Source organism: Xenopus laevis, chromosome 8L, assembly GCF_017654675.1.
Source record: "Xenopus laevis strain J_2021 chromosome 8L, Xenopus_laevis_v10.1, whole genome shotgun sequence".
NCBI lineage: Eukaryota > Metazoa > Chordata > Amphibia > Anura > Pipidae > Xenopus > Xenopus laevis.
The window spans coordinates 3,914,224-3,934,877 of record NC_054385.1 but is presented as its reverse complement, the minus strand read 5'-3'; the positions used below and the strand labels follow the sequence as shown (position 1 = coordinate 3,934,877).

Here is a 20,654-nt window from a genome sequence, read left to right as displayed (position 1 = left end):
CACAGTGTTCATGCTACGGTTATAATCTCTTAAACTGCAAGATCTTAAAAAAAGAAACTTTTAGAGAATCTGATTGGGTAAAATCTACCTCTATAAATTCTATAAAAAAAATTACCAGAATCATCAAAAAAGTGATAATATTGAGTGAATGAAAAACATAAAAAAGTTCTGCTTTTTTGCTAAAAAAAAAAAGAAATAATGGAATCTACATCTATAGGGGTAATTAATGAACACAAGGTCAGTGTGCAAAGTGCACTTGCAGACACAATTTCGGTTTTCTCCAGAAATCTAGCTCAGTTGCGGCCAAGATCTGAGTTGTGTCGGTAGTAATTGCCCCTTGGAAACTTATAGCATTTCTTGAAATTCATATATAAATACACAGAAATTGTCTGTAGGTTTCGTTCAATCCCTATTGGCCAAGGACAATTAAGTTCATGTTTCCTATTAAGATTTTGACTTGGACCTGCCGAGAACCTAATGAAAATCCACTTTTCGCGCACATGTATTCACAGTCCATGATGATAAAGCACCTTGAGCGCATTGACTCCATAGCGTGGCAGCTAAATCCATGTTTAAGCATGGCGTAGTTTAGTGAAGGTCGGCAAAGGTCAGACGATCCATGCTTCACGTGCAGTATTGGACGGTTAGGGCCCGGTGGTAGGATGGCTGGACGGTATTTCATCCAATAAAATTGACAAAAGTCCTCACTTTTTGTGCCTCCTCTGATTGATCCATTCCTTGTAAATTACGGAGACGAGTCAAGAGTCTCCAGGGTTTGATGTAGAACATCATGAGCTCTCAAAGCTTTAATTAAAATCTGGTTTAATTAAAGGCCTTCAGGGTCTTTATTAGTTTCCGTAATTGATTTCATTATGCTCAGAGATCCTTGAGAGGAAAACATCCTGCTTGGAGTTCAGGGCATATTCTCTCTGTCTGTGGAAAACGGGTTCCACTCCAGTGGTGATGATTGATAGGGATAAGTAGGTATATACAGGAATGCAGGCAAAGGTATATGTTATAAATGCATATCCTCAAAGAACCCTAAAATTAACATTTTATTTATTCAAAAACTACCTGAGGTTCTTGGCAAAAATATATATATATTTGATCTTTAATATAATAATTTTTGAAGGCAGCCCTCTGCATTGAGAACATTTGCCCTGCTAAACAGATCTCCAAATATCACAATGCCATTGGCTAGAGAGGCGGGGGGGCTGTAGGTAGCACTGCTAAGTAGTTATCCAATTTGACGGAATGGTGCAATCTCATTGGTCAGATGGACAGCATACTGAAAAAAAACCTCTCTGTAAAAGTTTTGTTCATTTGGTCAAAACTAGGGATGCACCAATGCAATGCAAAGGATTCGGACAAGATTCTGCCTTTTTTTAGCAGGTTTCAGCAAATTCAAGTGTTTGGCGGAACCGAATCGTAATACAAAAAATCTTGACTTTTCTAAAATAGTGGATTCGGTGCATCCCTTGTCAAATTCTATGGAATAAAGAAATCTAATTGGTCAGGTTGATTGGTCCCCCATTGGATATGGGGGACCAATGTTTTGTGATCAGAAAAGTTTTGTTTGTGGTAACATGAAACAGAACTGCAGATGGGGCCAGAGATGAGCAGGTCCCTTGCTCAATGGTGGAGAATGATGCTGTTTGTACAATAAGCAGTTGTTGACCTCTTCCTTGGTGAGACTGGAGCATGGTCCTGGAGAAGTTTAAAACAAACTTCCATCTTTATATACAACAGATCTTTGTTGAACATCTGAGGAAAACAACATGGCCACCAAACAAAGTGTCAATTGGAGATCGTCCTAAGGTCCTTAGTGGTTTTCTAAGGCTTTAAAGGAAAATCCAAGTAATTGTTGGTTATTAATAACTGGAGATGGAAAATCCATTCATTCTTGTCCCATAAGATTTTGTATATGCATAGTAATGTGTTAAGGAGTTTAGTTGTCTTACAAACTGGCATCCAATACAGGTGAAACCATGGTTGGCTATAAATGGAAATGGACTTGTTTTGTGTCAATTCCACAACTACGAGAGACACAAAGTTATGGAAAACATATCTTACAATGATTTTGGAGAGTAAATCTTTAAGTCTTGTATGGCAAAGCTGCAATCTCATCCATATTTTCTCATTATATGCAAATGTCACTGGTAAGAGGCGGTTACCTGTTTCTTAGCAACTGAAAGGAGGAGAAGTGTCCTTGTAAATAAACAAATTCATAAATAACCAGCAAGCTTCTGGTGTAAGAAGTCATGAGTCTGTAATGCCATGCAAATTACATTCAAGATTTCTTTTTCTTGTGTGCGGTATTTTAATATTAAGCAGCCACAAAATTGTCCTTTGCTACAACTGTCACTTTATTGATAGCAGAACCTGCTAATTGGAATTTGGGCAGTTGCATGATTGATTGATTGATGATCGCAGCGTAGATACTTATGGGGCACATGTATGAATGGTTGAAGAACTTTAATAATATTTTAAAGGCTTATGATAGCATGGAGGGTGCCAGATGTAGCTTTAATAAAGTTGCCATGCTCAGCCTCTCTGAATATTTCTGCTGACCCTCGATATAACCCATTAGGGAAAGTGAAAAATGTTCTCTTTTCTTAAAGTGACTACAAATACTGTAAGTTCGTTTTTGGACAGACTACAAAAATGTAAGGCTCCTAAACTATGTGAAAACCATCCAGAAAGGCAGCCACTGATTGCATGCAATTTGCTGCACATTTATCAGCCGTGTCCCTGTGATCTGCTAACCTTAAAGGAATTATGATTAATGTTTGCAGAAGATGACTGAACTGCTGTGTCAGGGTCTGTTGAACTAATGTATTGCAGCGTCTGACTAGTGTTAATTGCAAGATATCTATATATATAATATGATTTGATTGAATACAAAATACTATTTAAAGGAATCAAAAATCTGTTGATAAAGCATGCCCTCCCAGTAGCGTTCCCAAGTTGGGACCCCATGATTCTCCTCACCACCCACTCACCTCAAGGCCGTTTCCCCCACACCAGACCTAGATATAAATGCATGATGTTGGGCAGGAATGGGGATTGCTGGATGTGAGTGGGGAGGTAGCATGGAGACCCCTCTGTCTGCAGGCCCCACAAAGTTTATGTGGTCTCCTCTCCCAATTACTCCATTAAGCCCAAATTATAAAGCAGTGGTTCATAAACTGCGGGTCTGAAGGCCAATTTGGTTAGTTTTAGGTAAATGCCCATTTGTTCTCCTCCATTTTCCTGGAAGTGTTACTCGATTATGTTTAAGGGTGGTGGCAGACGTAGCGATTCCAGGGAGATTAATCGCCCAGCGACAAATCTCCTCTTCTTTGGGCGACTAATCTCCCCCAAATGCCTTCCCGCCGGCAAGAATGTGAATCGCCGGCGATATGGCACTCGGATCACTTCGGTTTCTGAAGTCGCCCAAAGTTGCCTCACGAGGCACTATTTAAAAACTAAAATTGTTTATATTTACTGCTGAAAACAAGACGCTTGAGCACAACCGACAACTGTTTTTTTATGTAATTTTAGCAAACTGGATATATTTGGCAAAGTAAAATTGCCCAACACAAATTCCAAGTGCATAATAAAAATTAGATAGATTTAAATAAAAAGGGCAAATTCATCGTTGATAATATATGAGTATGGTTTAACTGACATCTGCTCTGACATCAACTGTGGGAACCAATTTGTACTATTGTGAGGCCCCCTAGAGTGGAACTAAGTAGGGGCAAGTCATGGGGGCTCCAGGGCTGGATGGGCAGTGGTCCATGCCTCTCACTCTGTCCTCCTGATATAATGCTGTCTATTCACCTTTCTACTTTGTTCCATTGGCCCCAACATTTCATGGCACGCAGTGCCCACCCCCCAAGAATTTTATGCCCCAAGCCCTGCACAGACTTTCTCCGAGTCTTCTTGTTTCAAAGTGGCAACAGTTGTGATTTGTATAATGTGGGGACTGAGGTTACAACCTCATTTCAATTGACTGTGACAAGCACTATGGAATGGGGCTGTTCTTCGAGCCCAATAGTCTCAACAGGCCTGTATCCTAAAACGATGCTCTCCCTGGTGGTTATATCGTGCAGATCAGCACACAAACACAACATTAACTCAGAACTGTATGCTCTGTCCAACGGAGGTATTGTTCCAATATTTATGTTTCCTTCATTGGAAATCCTGCTAAATAAAATTGTATGCTCACAGGCGTATTGAGAAATAAAGTAACTTTGAAGCAGTGTTTAAATGTAAAAATTCACAAACATTTGCTGATAGTTCCCTCTGGTGGCGGAAAGCAGTATTTTTCTACGGTCGCCATAAGGAATCATGGTTTTAGGGGCCACGGAAAAATGTTGCCGCATGGCATGAATAAAAAATTGGGAAATCGTTTTTTTCATGGAGATGAACCAATAAAGGTTCCTTTTACAGGTATTATTGATGACAAGTCTAACAATGGAAAGATTTAATTGCATGCAGTTTCAGCCTGGAATGATGAATTGCAAGTAAAATTGCTTGAGTGCTCCATCCTTATCATCAGGGAAACATAAAATAATGGTAAGTGCCTGCCGCCGTCGGCTTGGAGTATGAACAGTAGAGATTATTAGTAGCTGAATTAGACACTTTACGTAGAGCTGTCACTTTATAAAGCTTCTATGTATAACATATGTAAAGCTGGCCATAGACACAAATATATAGTATAATACATAAGAAGATTTGTGCGATTTTCAGACCGTGTGTGCATTTTCCCAACATTCTCCGTACCATGTGATCGGTCGTTTAGTCGATAGAACAGGTTACAAGATTTCTGTAGGCTGACAATAATATCTCTCCATGTATTGCCTGTCTGACAATATCAAGGGGTGACTGTCACTTCTATTTGTCAGACTGCTATCTGTCACCTAATGGCCAGAACATGGTGATTATTTTTACTATTTTATTTGAATGGTTAGTAGTAGGCAGGTCCATTAGAACGAACGATTGTCCACAGTTGGTGGGAACAAAATCTGCATGTCTATGGCCAGTAACGTAACTAGATTTTTCCCGGAGATTTTTTCAGCGGTTTCAGGCATGAGAGGGTGCGGCCCCTGGTGCGATAGTACCCCTTACACCCCCGGTAGTTCCACCACTGTCTATGGCCACCTTAAAGGTGGCTATAGACGTTACAATTACAATCTTTCCTGGAAAAAGTTGTTTCCAGGAAAGATTGTTCGTTTCAATACGCACGTGTAAAGCTGAATCATCAGATGTACTAATAGAAACAAAATTCTTCCTGTATCTGATGATTAAGCACTAACAATGACCACAGTGTCGGACTGGGACTGGCCCACCGGGATACCAGGAAAACTCCTGGTGGGTGTCAGTGGACCCTCATGCTGCTAAACATTTCACACTGAATGGCCGATGTTCAAGTGTCCGATCAAAAAATTGCCGGCCAGCCTGATCGACAAGCCGACCAATATTCAAGTCTTCTGCCAATATCGGTCGGCTAGTCTCCCACCATACTCACACCGAATATTGTACAAAAATTTGTTTCATACAATATTATTGGTGCGTCTACGGCCACCCTTAGGCCATATTAAAGTAACGCCCCATCAGCAGGGGCTAAAATTGTGTAGATATGGAATCAGGCATGTGGCAGCACTTTATACCACAATCATGCGACCTATTGCATACAAGCAGGCAATACGATAACCATAAGCAGGCATATGAAAGATACGGGCTGAAGGTGACAGGGTACAGAATTGCAAGAAGATGATGCACAGCTTGTATAAGAGTTGCACTACTATCTATAACCACAGAGAGGTGCTGGTGCAACATAGACATGATATGAGGCTCTGTTGCTGCATGTTCGTGTTCATGTATTAAGGTAAGGGTGTGCAACGTGTGACACGGCAGAATGGCTTGTTAGCAAACAGAGAATAAAAGAAATGCTAAGTAATAAAAACTGACTGTGCAGAAAGTTAACGACAAGCGCAATTAAACCATAAAAGGGACAGGGGGAAGTTATGCGGAAACAGTGACTGAGCAAAACACATAACAGGATCATGGATAGTGCGTGTGTTTTATGAGGGGGTTATAACTGCTGATATCTAGGAAAACAACATATTTAATTTGATTGCTCCTTTATAGCCGTATAAACTTGTTGGAATAGTGAAGATTCCGGCTCATCCATGTGATAGAGCTCAGCTGTCAATATAACCCTGTGGCTTCACATTTAGTCATAAGCACCTAATCCAAACCCTAATTTTAGCAAAAGACAGAAAAAATAGGGAAAATCTTAAGTAAAAAGAATGAAGTTTCAGTCAAAATCCTGTAGAATGTGTTAGGATCTAGTAGTCCCCTGTGACAATGCAGTGTGTTCAGCCACCATTATTTTATTATCTATTACTTACTTAGCAACAACTCATTTACACAGTGTAGTACATAGATGAATCAATCATTCCCACCGTGTCCCAGTGAGCTTACAATCTAAGCTCCCTATCACATTCCCAACAGTCCCTGACCCATTGAGTTTACAATCTACGGCCCCATATCACATTCCCATCGGTCTCGGCACCAGTGATCTTACAATCTAAGGTCCCTACCACATTCCCATCAATTCCGATCCCAGTGAGCTTACAATCTGAGGTCCTTATCACATTCACATTAGTACTTGCCCCAGTAAGCTTACAATCTAAGGTCCCTATCACATTCCCATCAATCCCTGCCCCAATCAGTTTACAATCTAAGCTCCCTATCACATTCCCATCAGTCTCTATCCCATCGGTCTTGGCACCAGTGAGTTTACAATCTAAGGTCCCTACCACATTCCCATCAGTTCCGATCAAAGTGAGCTTACAATCTGAGGTCCTTATCACATTCACATTAGTACTTGCCCCAGTAAGCTTACAATCTAAGGTCCCTATCACATTCCCATCAATCCCTGCCCCAATCAGTTTACAATCTAAGCTCCCTATCACATTCCCATCAGTCTCTATCCCATCGGTCTTGGCACCAGTGAGTTTACAATCTAAGGTCCCTACCACATTCCCATCAGTTCCGATCAAAGTGAGCTTACAATCTGAGGTCCTTATCACATTCACATTAGTACTTGCCCCAGTAAGCTTACAATCTAAGGTCCCTATCACATTCCCATCAATCCCTGCCCCAATGAGCTTACAATCTAAGCTCCCTATCACATTCCCATCAGTCTCTATCCCATCGGTCTTGGCACCAGTGAGCTTACAATCTAAGGTCCCTACCACATTCCCATCAGTTCCGATCCCAGTGAGCTTACAATCTGAGGTCCTTATCACATTCACATTAGTACTTGCCCCAGTAAGCTTACAATCTAAGGTCCCTATCACATTCCCATCAATCCCTGCCCCAATGAGTTTACAATCTAAGCTCCCTATCACATTCCCATCAGTCTCTATCCCAGTAAGTTTACAATTGAAGGTACCTATCACATTCCCATCAGTCCCTGTTCCAGTAAGCTTAGAATCTAAGCTCCCTATCACATTCCCATAAGTCCCTGTTCCAGTGAGCTTACAATCTAAGGTCCCTATCACATCCCATGGCATATCAGTGCCTCTGTGCATGTAGGGGGGTAAAGATGGCAGGCAGGGGCACTAACAGAGGAGCTAAACTGATGTATGCACAAGCACCTCTGATTTGACACCTAGGATACAAGGCAAGATATGTCACCCATAAAAAGCTATGTGACTGTTCTTCATCAGACACTTATAGGTACCAAAGAGCTGCAGATAATGGGTCAATAACCATAGCAAAAGTATTAGGGGCATCCAGTAGTTATTGAGCTACATTTCCAAATACGTGTACAATTATTGAGATATTATGACCCGATCCTTCATCATGACTGTTAACATGAGAGAGCAGATTTAACTTCTATATATATAGTACTGTTTAGTATATATATATATACACTAAACAGTGCAATATAGGTAAATGTGACAATGCAAGAAATTTTCATGTGATGAAGCAAGTTAAACTTCAACTCCATACACAGAGCAATAAACTGGGGGAAATGACAGAGCACATCAAACAAAAACAACATGTGTGAAATTCATGGGTTTTAGGACTATGGTTTTACTGCACTAAAAAGCAATAAAAGCAGTTATGAAGGAGGAGGAAATCTGTTGAGTAAAGGAGTGCCAAGTCAGACGCAAGTACAAGCATGAACTTCATTTTGTATTGTTACACACACACACATACAGTACATATATATATATATATATATATATATATATATATATAGTTGTTTCTAAAGCTTATCTTAGTTAACTCTCTTTGTGTAGTGAACATTCTAATGCTCTTGGACAGTTGTTGTCAGACTTGTTTTCAGTTCAAGCCTCCCTTGGAGCTCCAACCTTTGGTTAGGTTCCCCCTTTAGCTCATACAAGGTCACAGATATAGGAAACCGTTGACCAACACCATCACTGTTCCAAGCCCTTCAAGGGAGGCCTACTGTACAGCTGACAAGCCACTGTGGCTACAGGTTGGTCTGACCATGTGAACATGCTAAAACTTGAATGGTTCCAAGTTGGACTACCTATGAGAACATTTTAATATTATGACTGGCTTTTGGTTGGTTTAACCATGTACAGATTCTGGCTAAAGTATGGCTTCCACTTCCATGTGGGTAGCACACAGATACTGTACATTACCTCCAACACAACACAGTACAATACAGCAGAGATGGAGTTAAACCCACCTACCCTGAGAAGGCAATCCATCACTCCAAGTAAATCTGCCGCTGATTAAATTAATAAATGCAATCCCAGCCCTAAGCAAGTTAATTGGGATGATTTATTTGGGCCTGACAAGTTTTATGCATCTTTGATGAAGTATTATGAAGTTTGCTTTTGATTTTGCATAATTTAACTTGAACATTCCAAAGCTGGGGGGTTCCAGCAGACGCAACCAATCACAACAGACTCTCTACCCCAGCGAATGTTCATGATTTATGCTGAGGCATCCTATGGAGGCTGCTGTTTGTCTTTCTGGCACGTACACTGACGGATAGGCTTGAAATAAGGTTTGGAAGCCGTCAGTTGGAAGAATAAATCTTCAGAGCATGTTTAATTTATCCACTGTTCAGGAATATCTATAATTCTGTATCTCTTTTGCAGCAAGGGAGATTTATTAGAGTCTTATCAACTTTTCTGTACAATAAAAATACATTGCATGACACATATTAACATCTAGTTGAGAGGGCACTGTCTATAAACTGTTCCTTAAAGTTTAATGTGTCATTCATTCAGATCACCCTCCATGGGGACGTTTGCTTGTAATTCTCAAGTGTTTCTGAGAATTGGACTGAAGTCTAGACCATGGAAAATTCATTTCCCAGAATCCTCTGGAATCCAGCTGTAGCTAAAATAAGAAATTTAGCTTTAGAAAATGAAGGTAATACTTCACCTCTTTTGCAGGCAAAACTTGGTTGAAGCTCCACTAAACTTTGGTCAGGGACCCTTTCTGCTTATAACAAAGTAAGACTTTATATTCAAGTAGTACTTAGGGGTGTATTTAGGGTAGAAAATAGGCATTTTTCTCAAATCTTACCAAGCTGGTGAGGGCTGAGCACCACCACACCAGGATTCGACCAAGATTTGGCCTTTTTCAGCAAGATCTAGATTCAGTCGAATCTTAGATATGACTCTGGAGAACCAATTTCTTCGTCAGTGATTAGAAATGCACTAATGCAGCCGAATCCTTGTGCCTGTCTGAATTGAACCCAAGTCCTAATTTACATATATTTACATATGTAAATTAGGGGCGGGTGGGAAATCCCTTTTCGTCACAAAACAAGGAAGTAAAAATGTTTTTTCCACTTTTTCCATTCCCGCCCCTAATTTGCATACGAACATTCTGATTCGGTTCGGTATTTGTCTGAATCTTTCACAAAGGATTCTGGGATTCACCCAAATAGTGAATTTGGTGCATCCTTACTACTAACAGAGGGAGTTGCTGACCCCTTCCTGTCCAGGCTCAAATTATCTATGCCGGTACTGGTGATGGGCAAAGTTTTTTTTCCAGATTTCACCATTAAAATACACCCATATGCAGTAAAAACAAATGCGAGAAAAAAACGTCCATTGAATTTTTGTTGTTTCTCTAATTTTTAGCAAAGCATCACCTTCTCAGTGTAATAGTAGCAGCAGTAGCACCGCTTGAACAATGCCGTCGGACTGCCGCTGTCTAATTGGCTTGATTTAACATCACAAGTTGGAATGACACTGATTTATGTGCTTAGCTGGGGAAATGGATCTTCCACCTCTTCCTTGATTTTCGGTGATTTTCACAGTTGGAATTGCGCGCCAGCAAGCTGATTTGAGTAAGTTCAATAGTAAGGTCAATAGCTAGAACTGCCTATAAGAAATTCTAAGACAGAAGCATGTATAGGTGTAGATACCTGACTAGCACTGTAGCATGGTCACTTTTGCCTAACCCAAACTAGCACTTTTGCTCTTGTGTTTGTCTGTGTCTGTACATGCGATACTTCACGTCTGTTTTCTGGGGTCATGGGTACATTTGCTGTGGGATCCAGTAACATCTAGCTACACCACAGAGTACCTAGCTTTATATCTTTACAGGGTCCAGTAGATGTGCTGATTAACTTTGGTTCCAGGATGAATAGAGTGGAAAATGTATAATAAAGGTGAAGGTTGTTTATAAATGCCATCACAGTGACATCTATGTATCCACAATTTCCTTACAATTCAGATGCAATTTAGATGAATCCACTTTCCAAATAAACGTATAGGTCGTAAATGATCAGCAGCACAGCCCCCTTCACCTCTTGTAGCCATTTAGCTTTATTTGAAACCACTGGTTATTCGGTATGCTTAGAGTGATAGTTCTGCAACAGCCAGAGAGCCCACAGCAGTGGATTCAGCATAAATGTGACAAAATGGAACTATAAGGAACATGCACAATGAAGAAGATTGTTCTCTGTTTCCAATGTACAGATAATTGTGCAGTACTGGAGGATGGCGGTTTATCGGTTCTGATGGGAAAATGAAGAAAAGACAATTCGCAGCTGCCTGGTACATCATGATGTTCTGATTGTTCGATCCCATGCAGAAGTGGTTATGGTCTTTCTCAGTATCCGTCCATAAAGGTGGACATATTTTTAAACGATCCTTTCATTATCGTAGGAGAAAGCTTATCCTGAAACGATTGCTAAAATGTACGATTTGTCCATCAACTAAAGTGACCATATTGTCTAGTTGAAGCTAGGAAGACTGTGGGAAGCTGCCTGCTTGGCCCCACAAACAATCGAACAATGGATAAATTTCACCGTGAACGATAAAAATTTTCTAACCTGCCCGGTTGATTTTCTGACCGATGTCGGACGGATAATTCGACGGATTTGTCGGGTCGCATGAAAATTGGTCGAAAAATCTTAACGTCTATGGCCACCTTTAGGCCCACATGCTGATCAATTGGAGTACAGGGCAGACCGGCACATGCATGGACACACTGAAGCTCTAGCATTAACTCCTAGAGTAACTTTATATTAGCAGTTAAGGTGGCCATAGACACACCAATTATATCATATAAAACAAATGTTTGTCCAATATTGTCCTATAGTTCTTCATTATCTACCGGGGTTTCAGGGAGTTATATTGGCTAAAGTACCTTTAAGGCCTTTTCTTTTATTGTCACGTTTATAACTTGCCAGAATTAGCGTGTGTGTGTTCATTTGAGAAATTTAAGTTGTTATTATCTACACCAACCCTCACAAATGTGCTCTTGCAGACCCAACCCAGCAAGTTTTATATGAATGATGATGCTGTTCCTGCCATTATCGTTATATCTCACAATTAATAGTAGTACATAATGGTTTGGTGATATTTAAATGGTAAAATGTTATGTAAGGCATCACTTACCTTTACTCTGCAGTGGTTTCAGTGGTGGTGATTCCTTTTGATGGTCTGGCCAATGTCACAATATGTTGTATGGCACCAGACTGGGGTGAGAGGGAAGGGGGTGGCTAGATAGTACGGCAGATAAAACCCGTGTATATCAGTAAGTATGGAGTTTGAATTTATGTACCTATGGCTAGTCCCTGGGTTATTGTAATGCACATGGACCAAAGCAGACTTACCTCTCAATGTGCAAACCTATTCCATGCAACCATACAATAATACTGTTATATTCAGTTTCATATTAAAGTTTATTCAGGGAGATAAAGCAACACATATATTATACAGTATATCATAAATCCTACATGTGACCCTTACTCACCCCTTTATGTGAACCTCAAAAACAACCTTGTAACCAGGGTTGTCTGGGTTTGTCGCTTTGTACAGACTTGAAATGATTATGCCCCCAAACTTGCATGCTCTATCACACAGCCCCCCTGTAGTGAGTCGCAGGTCATATTCTCCATCATCCAAACTGCTCCCTGACTCTCCTGCTCTGCCCAGGAAACAATTAGAGAGACAGTACCTTTATGATGCAGCAAACGGAGTGATCCCAACATTATTCCCTGTTATATGATGAAACGTTTCAGGCCCATGTGTCCCTTCCTCAGTCACTCAGGAAGGGGACATGTAGTCCTGAAACATTTGATTATGTAAAAAGTGTCTTGAGCTCCATGGAATAATGTTGGCATCACCCCGTTTGCTGCATCATAAAGGTACTGTCTCCCTCTCATTAGTTCCTGGTCATACTACTGATGTTTGGCTAAGTGAGTGCTAATACCTGCATCTCCACATCTCATATTATACTTCTCCCTGCTCTGTCCCAACCCAACGTCTTACAGCAGATGCGGCTAACAGCTGTTAGTTGTATACTTAGGCCCACCTCCTCTGTTGATGTCAGAGATTGGCAGGTTGGGTGCAGATGTGCAAAGTAGAGTGGTGGGCTGAGCTCTGGTTAGGGTTGGCACAGTTAAAGAGATTTTGACCCAAACCTATTATCCAATAAACTCCAAAATGGATTGGTTTTGCTGTTTCCTTGTAGTATGAAAGCTCTTACTTGATGGTAACTAAGCTGCATAAATCCATGTGGATGGCAACACAACTGTTATTTTTTTTTTTTAATGTTTAAGAGCAATATGGGTGTTTTGTCTTCCGTGGGAAATAATGGCCAAAAATACCTTTGTATAGCTGCCAAATCAAAATATTCCTATTACAGGTATGGGACCTGTTATCCGGAACGCACGGGTCCTGGGGTTTTCCGGAAAACATATCTTGGATCTTCATACCTTAAGTCTGCCAGAAAGTCAGGTAAACATTAAATAAAGCCAATAGGCTGGTTTTGCTTCCAATAAGGATTAATTATATCTTAGTTGGCTTCAAGCACAAACGACTGTTTTATTATTACAGAGAAACAGGAAATCATTTTTAAAAGTTTTGATTATTTGAATAAAATGGGAGTCTGTGGGAGACGGCCTTCCTGTAATTTGAGCTTTCAGGATAATGGGTTTCCGGATAACGGATCCCATACCGGTACTTAATTTTGTCATTTGGTAGTTGCCTCAAGACATGAATTAAAAATAGATCCCATACTAGCAGATGACTAGATTAAACACAAGAGCTAACTCTCACCTGCTCAGAAGTGCCGTGTCCCTGTATCAGGAAAGCCAAGAGCTCAGGGTGGTCGCTTAGCTGAGATTTGCACCAAGTGTACCTGTTAAATAAAGTCATGCGTTTAGGACGTTGGGCAATTCGGGCAGTTGGTATTTATATATATGACAGTTGTGTACATTATTTAGCATTGTGCAGAAGCTGCAATTGTAGGTATGGATTCCCAGCCAGCATATACTTAGGGCTGTACATCTCAACTGGCCCTTATACATTTAGGGGCCGATTCACTATGGGTCGAATATCGAGGGTTAATTAACCCTCGATATTCGACTAGGAACTAAAATCATTCAACTTCGAATATCGAAGTCGAAGGATTTAGCGTAGATAGTACGATCGAAGGATTATTCCTTCGATCGAACGATTAAATCCTTCGAATCGAACGATTTTAATCCAACGATCGAAGGAATATCCTTCGATCAAAAAAAGTTAGCCAAGCCTATGGGGACCTTCCCCATAGGCTAACATTGACTTCGGTAGCTTTTAGATGGCGAACTAGGGGGTCGAAGTTTTTTCTTAAAGAGACAGTACTTCGACTATCGAATGGTCGAATAGTCAAACGATTTTTACTTCGAATCCTTCGATTCGAAGTCGTAGTCGAAGGTCGAAGTAGCCCATTCGATGGTCGAAGTAGCACTTCGAAATTCGAAGTTTTTTTACTTCGAATCCTTCACTCGAAGTTAGTGAATTGGCCCCTTATACATTCTTTCTTAAAGGGTATTATCACCATTTTTTATTCACATTTTCAGTATGTTATCAGACGTACACAGCAATTTTCTGAAACAATTTGCAATTTTTCATAGTTATTAAGCATTCACATTTTTTTCAGCAAAAACAAATGGTCCCACTTTTTTGCTGGACAATTTTGCATCATGGAGCCAAAAAGAGGTGAGGCTTGGGAAAAGTGTGTGGGGTTTGGGTGGATTGGGAGAAAGTCCAGGCATAACCGGGCATGGCTAGGGTGGGAAAGGGGCATCAGGCCCAGACTGGCAGTCTGTGAGTTCTGGCAAATACCAGAGGGACTGCTGTAGGTTGTGCCATAGGCAGTCACTGTTCAGTGGGCTGCTGGAAGACTGATTGGGCTTTTGTATTTAAAATGCAAGGACCTATTTTGAATCCCAGTCCAGACTTGGCCTAATTTGTCCCTCATTTGGTCATTGAAATGTTGAGAGGTTTAGCAACACCCTCCTAGAGGTGCCACCTTTAAACACAAAAAAGAGAAAGAAAGAAAGAAAGAAAGAAAGAAAGAAAGAAGACAGAAGAATGAGGGGTGTGATGACTAAAGAAGTTAAAGAGGTGATGTAAAGAGATTTGGTGGAGACGGTGGCCTGATAGAGGGTCAGGGGATAGAGGCAGATCTAGAAGAAGGAATTGGGGCAGAGAGGGAATGGGTCAGGGGCAAAAGATAGGGCAAATGTGCATGTCAATTTGAAGGGTTGATTCTATGATATAGAATGGATAATCTAAATATCAAAGACATGCACAGTTTCTCGCTTAAAAACATTTATTGGTGCATATAAACCACAAAAATTGACATATCAATGTTCAAATCACACACACCACAAAGCAGTGTCTCCCCACCAGTCTGCCTACCTGTTGTTAGCCACACCCTCCTAGAATGGATAATCTTAAGCAACTTTTCAGTTGGTCTTCATTTATTTATTTTTTATAGTTTTTAAACGATATGTCTTCTTCTTCTGACTCTTTTCCAGCTTTCAAAAGAGGGTCACTGACCCCATCTAAAAAAAAACAAATGCTCCGTAAGGCTACAAATGTTATGTTATTGCTACTTTTTATTACTCCTCTTTCTATTCAGGCCTCTCCTATTCATATTCCAGTCTCTTATTCAAATCAGTGCATGGTTGCTAGGGGAATCTGGATCCTAGCAACCAGAGGGCTGAAATTACAAAGTGGAGAGCTGCTGAATAAAAAGCTAAATAAGTCAAAAACCACAAATAATAAAAAACTAAAACCAATTACAAATTGTCTCAGAATATCCCTCTCTACAGTATACAAAAGAAGAATACAAAGTAAGTAAGTGGCAGGTCCCTATGTTAATAGAAACAATTATTGCCCAGTGTCCCCCAATGAGCAGAGTAAGAGCCTGAGGTAACCTTGTTTCTTACACACACACACATAGTTTTTTTCACAGACTGACAGACGGTCCTGCACTCACTGAGAGAGGAAAAGAAGATACAAGGGTTTTTGTACCAGGACCGTCGCCTTGGCAACAAGAGTTCTCCCCTGGTTACACTACACGAGATCTCCAGAGAGCGCGAGATTTGAATCCCGGAAGTAGGAAGTGAGGGAGCAGTGGGCCGGTAGGTTTGGCACCTGCTAAAGGGGGCGTGACACCGGCTGGTATTGCTGAGAGTCTGACGGGATGGAGGGACGAGGGTCTTCAGGGCTCTGGCAGCGGGGGAGCGGCGAGGAGATAATCGCATGTAAGTGCTGTGATACAAACAGCTTGGCTCATAATGTGCAGGAGACTTGGATGTACCATCTACATATCAGTGTGACTGGGATGTACCATCTACATATCACTGTGACTGGGATGTACCATATACACATCACTGTGACTGGGATGTACCATCTACATAACACTGTGACTGGGATGTACCATATACACATCTCTGTGACTGGGATGTACCATCTACATATCACTGTGACTGGGATGTACCATCTACATAACACTGTGACTGGGATGTACCATCTACATAACACTGTGACTGGGATGTACCATATACACATCACTGTGACTGGGATGTACCATATACACATCACTGTGACTGGGATGTACCATATACATATCACTGTGACCGGGATGTACCACATACATATCAGTGGGTACTATGGCAGGGGGAGACCTGAGCCATACCATATATTCCAGCGTGGGGGGTGCTGGGAGGTATCTTTGTGAGACATTGAGGGGATAGCTATCAGTGTGACTTGGGTGGTACAGCCTGTGGGGGATGCTGGGAGTTAATGTATTAATAAATAAATATCTATACATGCACACATACCATCCCAAACCTAATAAGCTCCCTATCAGGGCATCCCCCCACAGTTATGGATACATAGTATATCCTCCCTTACCCACAGGATGATACCCTCTTGTCACACTGATGCTCAATATGGTACATTCCACTATCCCTCCATATAAACCTACAGGCCATACCCTCTCTCTCTATACAGTGAATAAAGTACCCCCCTATTGTAAAATATAAGTCACTGAGGAGTTCCATAACCATCTAATGCTTTTATACAGGTCATGGATCTCCAAGGTGACTTCTAATATCCTTAAATTTTACAAGTGGGACTTTATTTATTATAATAGACAAGTTTTGGTGAGTCGTGTGACATCACTACTTACCGTTTAAAACTGATGACATCACAAGTCGCCATTTATAAGGATATAATTTACAGGCTATTCATGGCTTTTGTGTGTGTGTATATATATATATATATATATATATATATATATATATATATATATATATATATATATATATATATATATATATCTGATCAGAGGGCCTATAGGAGGCATTCTGTGTTTCCGTGCTTCTACAGATCTGTCACCATTGAGAAGGTCTCCTGGTTATAGTCCATAGGGGCCTTCAAATCAGATCAGTCACCTTTGATGGATTTATTAATGGATGTACAATCTTCTGGTGGGGGAGGGCTGATTATTAGAGGATGATGATGTCATAAGATAAGTCTATAAAGCTTTCTGAGGGTCACACGTGGCTGCTGGTACTAACCATGGGTTCCATAGACTTTATATGATATTGATTTATTACAGATTCACGCCTGGAAACATATGCAGTTGTATGGCATTCAGTGTAAAGCAGCCTTATCTCACGTTTACTTCCCAGTGTATTCTCCCCTTGAGCAAAGTAACACCAGCGCTATGATTGGGGTGCTATCCAGGGTGCAGGAGAGGAACGTAGCAAGTGATAGATGGGGCGGGGGGGGTGTATATCTAAATGACAGCTAAGTGCTGGGACTGTGTTCAGCAGCCCTGTGCACTGATCAAGGTAAATGGGAATTGATACTTTGTATACCCATCAGCTCACGTTATGTGTTTTATTTTGCAGCTCAATGCCACCTCCTCCTGACTGTCACCTCTGGGATCTGCACGCTTTCTGTTCCATTCCGGCCTGCCAGTCAACTGATGTTATGATCCGGGTGCGTCCTCCCCTGCCACTCTGCAGACAGTGGAGTCCCCGATGCCTGTAATCCCAATTCCCCGTCGTGTTCGGTCATTCCATGGACCCCACACTACCTGCTTGCATTCCGCCTGCGGACCGGTCAGAACCACGCATCTGGTGCGCACCAAGTACAACAACTTCGACATATACCTGAAATCCCGATGGATGTATGGATTCATCCGCTTCCTGCTCTATTTCAGCTGCAGCCTTTTCACGTCCATCCTCTGGGTGGCGCTGTCCCTCCTCTTTTGCCTTCAGTATCTGGGTATCCGAATCTTCCTGCGCCTCCAGTACAAACTATCCATCATTCTGTTGCTGCTTGGGCGGAGGAGAGTGGACTTTAGCCTGCTGAACGAATTGCTTATTTATGGGATTCACGTGACCATGCTGCTGGTTGGAGGGCTGGGCTGGTGCTTCATGGTGTTTGTGGATATGTGAATAGGTGCATGCAGCACATGGAGACCAGCCTTCCGTTGCCTTTCTCCTATTTTATCCCAGCCAGACACTTCTGGTTTTATAATAAATGCACGTCACATGGTTTCCGGTATCCCGTCCGTTCCGAAAGTCTTTTAGTGTTAGGGCACACGCTCAGATTCGGGGAGAGGAAAAATCTCCTCTTCTTCGAGTGACTCATCTCCCCGAATTGCCTTCCCTCCGGCTAGAATGTAAATTGCCAGCGGGATGGCACTCTGAACGCTTTGTTTTCCGGAGTCGCCTATAGTTGCCTCAAGAGGAAACTTCGGGGCAACTTCGGAAAGCCAAAGTGATCCAAGTGCCATCCCGCCGGCGATTTACATTCTAGCCAGCAGGAAGGCAGTTCAGGCGGATTAGTCGTTCGAAGAAGAAGAGATTTTTCACTGGGCGACTAATCTGCCGAAATCCATGGATTTCAATAAAAATCACTTCTCGTTTTAGCGTTTGGGTGTGATTGGTCTATGCATGCTTATTACATATACGGTACACCCACCTATGTGAGCCTGTTTTGCCCCGCTATGTGAGCCTGTCTGCAGGGGGTTTCATTTAATCCCCTCCTATGAACCACATAATCTGGCAAGTGACCGATATGAGTGAGCTGGGAGAGACTCAGGCAGGAAGTAATGTCACACAAGCTAATATGGCAGCTGCTATCCTAAACAAACAGAGCTTCTAGAGCTGTTTACTCGGGTATGGTAAAGCATTCTGCAGAATAAATATAGTGTTATAGCTTGTGGCTAATCTATTGGCAATAAACTGCTTCGGTAGCTTTCCTTCTTTAGTTTGGGGGGGGCAAATCTCCTAGACTACAGCCCACACATAGACCCGTAGACTTCCTACCCAATCAGAGGAAACAAGTTTCCCACGTTAAACCGAACTGCTAACTTAAGCTCCTGCTTTCGACCAAACAGCAGAAATTCTGACAGACTGGCCCCCGTGTTGGCAGTTTGGTTGACAACACCCAATTTGGCAATGTGTGGCCGGCTTGATAGGTTCCCCAGTAAGATGATCTATGCATAGACAACTGCATCCACGGACTGTGTGCTTCTCTTTAATGCCCATAAAATAACAAGAAAGATCAGGGCATTTCTGTAGCCATTTGCAGGGTTAAGTCGATTGTTCTGCTAAGGGAACACTGCAAATGGTCCGTGCCGACTGATCAGGTAAATCCGGCTCTATTGTGGGCACCCATATGTAATAAACATGCATAGAAATAACAAACACACACTAACGGTGGCCATACACTTGCCAACCGAGTGGATCTAACCCCCAATATGCCCATCCTAGGGCCAAATGATCAGATTACCCCAAAGAGACAAGAGCTGTATCCATTAGCCTATGAGGCCCTTGGAAGCCTGTGAAAATCAAATCTGCCTGAAAGAAATCTGGGTGATTTTTGGCCAGATATCGGTCAGGGAAGTCCATTGGAGGACCCCATACACAAGCAGATAAGCTGCTGAATCTGTAGCTTAAATCTGCCAGTGTAGGGCCCCCTTTAGACTATGGTCAGACTTGGCTATTTTTTTATATGCCGAGAAAAAAACCGAACCACCCACCTCTGCTTCGTGATGCGTCTACACCGGTAAGCACGGCATTGGCTTGGGTGGAGACACGCTACAGGATTTCTGTTAAAAAATTAATTCTCCGGTGTTTCTGCACCAAAATCTGCTCCGTGTGTCTGCACCCAGGCATGAGCACTAAGCGGCACAATGAGCAGTTAAGTATCACCCTTTGTCTGCCCCTTGTGAATTGTGGCACCACCTAACACACTCATGGAGTGGTTGAACCTGTTTAAAGTGCAAAAAGATGGCAATTGCACCCATTTTTTCTTTTTGCATGTTGCTTTACTTGTCATAACTGACCCCTAATATCTAAAGATATTGATGTGGTCCAAATGGAGTCTTTATACTCCTGAGCCCCCCAAAAAGCAGATGCTTGCAGGGGGCCACCCTTCCAGGGCAAGCGGAGTACAGACAGATGACTGTAGAGACTAGACACGGCCGTAGCTGCAATGCAAATGAATAATAGATATTCTCACTCTGGGGAAATCACAAGGCGTCAGACTTTGCAGGGATTTCCTGGCACGGAGGGTTTGATTCTGCATGGAGAAATTTATTTTGAAATTTGAGTTGGTTGATTTGTGATTCAGTTTAGGAAGTTTTTTCTGAACCCAACGCTCCACTATGGCCTGTGCCCACGCCCCTTTAATCCCTGCGGAGCTTACAGTCTAATTTCGCTGTCACAAAAGATCTGGCCCTGCTCGGAATCAAACCAAAGGCTCCACTGCTAAAAGGTATCTCTAAACTTTAACGTTCCTTATCAGTGTCTGATACCCCCAGCTGTATGGATGATTATATTCCAT

The 20,654-nt window shown here is 41.8% G+C and overlaps 1 protein-coding gene and 1 long non-coding RNA gene across 2 annotated transcripts in view; one reads left to right on the top strand and one right to left on the bottom strand.

The window, feature by feature from the left end:
• The window catches only part of LOC121396856, a 114,861-nt gene extending 99,624 nt beyond the window's left edge, over positions 1-15,237 (bottom strand). Inside the window, exons 1-2 of the long non-coding RNA XR_005963194.1 lie at positions 15,198-15,237; positions 13,569-13,650 (exon numbers count right to left, since the gene is read on the bottom strand). This is a non-coding gene — a long non-coding RNA (uncharacterized LOC121396856). The remainder of the gene's footprint in view (positions 1-13,568; positions 13,651-15,197) is intronic.
• Positions 15,238-15,876: 639 nt separating this feature from the next.
• On the top strand, positions 15,877-18,356 carry tmem250.L (chromosome unknown open reading frame, human C9orf69 L homeolog). Its single transcript, XM_018229472.2, has 2 exons — positions 15,877-16,048; positions 17,705-18,356. The coding sequence occupies exon 2, from the start codon at positions 17,837-17,839 to the stop codon at positions 18,254-18,256; it is 420 nt and encodes a 139-aa protein (XP_018084961.1). The 5' UTR covers positions 15,877-16,048; positions 17,705-17,836; the 3' UTR covers positions 18,257-18,356.
• The last annotated feature ends 2,298 nt before the right edge of the window (positions 18,357-20,654 follow it).

Coding starts and splice junctions, on each gene's coding strand:
- tmem250.L (XM_018229472.2), top strand. CDS start 17,837: ATGCCTGTAATCCCAATTCCCCGTCGTGTTCGGTCATTCCATGGACCC.